The 3,069-nt window shown below is 58.9% G+C and overlaps 1 protein-coding gene across 1 annotated transcript in view; it reads left to right on the top strand.

The window, feature by feature from the left end:
• The window catches only part of KIFC3 (kinesin family member C3), a 32,054-nt gene extending 30,160 nt beyond the window's left edge, over positions 1-1,894 (top strand). Inside the window, exons 19-20 of the mRNA XM_010861969.1 lie at positions 297-519; positions 1,231-1,894. Of these exons, the coding sequence (XP_010860271.1) occupies positions 297-519; positions 1,231-1,256 (249 nt within the window). The 3' untranslated portion in view covers positions 1,257-1,894. The remainder of the gene's footprint in view (positions 1-296; positions 520-1,230) is intronic.
• The last annotated feature ends 1,175 nt before the right edge of the window (positions 1,895-3,069 follow it).

The following is a 3,069-nucleotide window of genomic DNA, read 5'->3' on the forward strand; positions in this document are numbered from 1 at the left end:
GAGGAGCCTGGAAGGCTGCAGTCCATGGGGTTTTGAAGAGTCGGACGCAACTGATCGATTTCACTTTCACTTTTCACTTTCATGCACTGGAGAAGGAAGTGGAAGAGGGGAACATACCAGAGCGGGTGGAGCCAGAACTTGAACCCAAACCCAGTAGTCTCTTCAGTCTAGGCGTTTTTGTTGACCTCAGAGGTACCTAGGGGTCATCAGCTGGTTGGACGTGGGGCAGGGAGGTGCAGGCTGGCACACAGATGCTCAGTAGTGTTTACTTCTTTATTAATTCCGTCTTCCCATAGTTATTGTATCATTGTCATGTCCATTTTGCAGATGAGAAAACAGTTTGGGGTGGCTGGGGAGGGGAAACACATGGGTGGCGGGGGACCCACCCACCTGCCCTTCTCTGCCCACAGTGGGAGTCAGCTTGCCAGACGCCACAGCCCTCAGCGCGAGCCCATTCAGCCCCCGGCTCTGGGACCACTAGCCGCCCAGGCTCCATCAGAAGGAAGCTGCAGCCCTCAGGTGAGTCTTCAGGGAGTGAGCCAGGGTGGGGAGCCTCCCCCATAGGCTGATCACAGCCACTGGGCTGCCCTTATTGGAGTGGGCTTTAAATTTATAAAACTTCTGCAGACCAGTTTCACAACCTTCCTTGGCCCTGGGAAGTAGTCAGGGCAGACAGTGCTGGGTCCATTTTATTGATGGGAAACTGAAGGCCCCTTGGAGATGGAGTGTCAGGAGGGGAGGCCAGCCCTCTGGACTCCTAGCTAGGCCGCTGATGTGAGGCCCAGGACGCAATTCTCTGAGGCTGGGTTCATGAAAGACATGGCCTCCCAACTAGGCCGTGGATGGGTGATTAGAATCCGGGGCTCCAGTCCCCAGCTTGACCCACTCACAGAAGGGCCTGGCAAATGTTTTGAGTCTAAAGGGGGTATGGGCAGCAGGGTCCTGGGGGGTGGGTCCCAGCCCAAGGGAAGCCAACCAGTGAGACACCTGTTGCTTTGATTTCAGCCTGACGGCTGGGGCTGCAGAGTCTCCAGGTGAGTGTGGGGGCCAGCAGCCCAGGGCTGCCCGCCCACCCGCCTGCCTGGCCGCCTCGGGTTGCAGGGCTGTGCCGGGAAGCTGGCTGGGTCTGGGGCTCGCTGCCTGCTGTCTGTGTGCTTCTGCCCGGCTGCCTCCTGCTCTAGGACAGAGGCTGACAGTCCTGGTGCTGACAAAACCTATCCCCTCCCATAGGGAAGTCCAGGCCATTGCCTGTGTGATGGACATGCCCACCCTGCCGGACCAGGGACCAGCGACTGGGTCTCCATGCGTGGCTGGCCCACCCCTGCTGCAGCGTCTGGAGCCTGTGAAGCAGAGGCCAGAGTGGAGGCGCCTCTTTGACCCCATCTCCCCTTAGAGATGAGAAACATGTTCAGAAGGAAACCATGTCTCTTGGCTGTGGCTCTGGGTGCAGGTGGCACAGGCTGGAAGGGCAGGCCCAGGCCATCAGTGTGGGCCCTTGCAGGGAGGGCAAGTGTGTCGTGTGGGAGGGTGGGCCCTCGCCTGGGCTGGCCCAACCCTCCCCAGCCCGCAGGGCCTCTCCAGAAGGCACAGGAACTGTGGGAGCCGGGCGGTTGGTGGGCAGCCCTGTCCTGCTCTTCTCCGGGAGTAGAGCATCTCGCCAGGCGTGTATAGTGTTCCTAGATGTACACAGGAGGCCCGCTCCCGTGGCGGGGCGGGCTTTATTTATGGCCGGCAGGAGGTCAGTGGGTGGGGATCTTGCTGCTCCCCTCTTCTGCCTGGCACCAGGCTGTCTCCCTGCTCACTAGCCTCTTGACATTTTCCTCCCTCTGAAATCCTATTTAAGAACTTTTGGAAGCTTAGCCATTTTTACTTATTAAATAACCTTTTTACACAAGCACTGTCTGGAAGAGTTGGTCTTGTGAGCCCCTGATCAGATGCAGGGAGCAGGGTGTTGGCATGTTGTGGGTGGTTCCCCAGTGCTGGCTTGTCACCCACTAAGTCAGGATCAAGTGTCCTCCCCCCATCCTTATCATGATTGACCCATACAAGTACTGGCACCTTCACCTAATAAACGGGAAACTCAAGCTCTCCAAAGGCTTGCCAAAAACCTAGCCACAGTGGTCCCTACTCCACTGCCTGCCATCTGCCCTGGCCTTGCCCCCTTAGGTGAATGGCCATAGGTCAGTGCTACCCCCCTCCTCCCTCTGCCTACAGCACCCCAACCATGGGTGCCATGCCCACCAGGCTCCCCACCATGGAAGTGGTGCTGGTCTGCACCTGGTCCCAGCCTTGGGGAAACATGTGCAGGGCTCTGTGGGGTCCTTGCACCAAATGAGCTGAAGTGGCCTCAGGAGGAGAAGCAGGGTGACCTCTGGGTCAGGGGAGCTGTTCTGGCCAGCCAGCACTGGGGGCTCCTGCAGGGAGGGGCAGCTGTTGAGAGCATGGGGTAGTGGCCTTTCTGGTCCCATCCCTGGAGGCCTCCGGGGGTGGAGGGAGGGCAGTGAGCTCTGGATCAGCCACCACAGTAAGTGGCCCCACTGCAAGGCTGGAGTCCCAGCCCCCTGCAGGGTACAGCTGCCGACTGGCCTCAGAGGCATCCACTGGACAGGTGGGAGTGGCTGAGACAGAGGGGCTGGGCTGGAGAGCCTGAGCCCACCCCTCACCTGTTTCTTCTAGCCATGAAACAGGGAGTTGCTGTGCCCACCTTCCCCCAGATTAGTCTGAACTGACCCCTTCCCACCGGCCCATCACTCTGCTGCCCCCTGCTGGCCACCCAGCGTGGCGCACCACCTCTGGGTCTTGGGAGAAGGAACGGTCTGCTCTCTGAAGAAGCCATCAGGGGCCCAGGAGAGCCTTGTGGCTGCCCGAGGATGCACCTCCCAGCAAGGAAAGCAGGGAATAGTTACAAATTTAATAAAATTCACCTTATAAATTACAGCAGCAGCCCCTTACAGCAGCAGCCCCAGGGCTCAGTTCACTGCCCCAGGAAGCAGGAATTGGACAAAGCTGGGCAACTGTTGCTGCAGAGAAGTTGTCAGAGTTCAGGGCTGAGGAGTAGCCAGTGGGCCA

This window comes from Bison bison, unplaced genomic scaffold (assembly GCF_000754665.1).
Source record: "Bison bison bison isolate TAMUID 2011002044 unplaced genomic scaffold, Bison_UMD1.0 scf7180017864473, whole genome shotgun sequence".
NCBI classification, from domain to species: domain Eukaryota; kingdom Metazoa; phylum Chordata; class Mammalia; order Artiodactyla; family Bovidae; genus Bison; species Bison bison.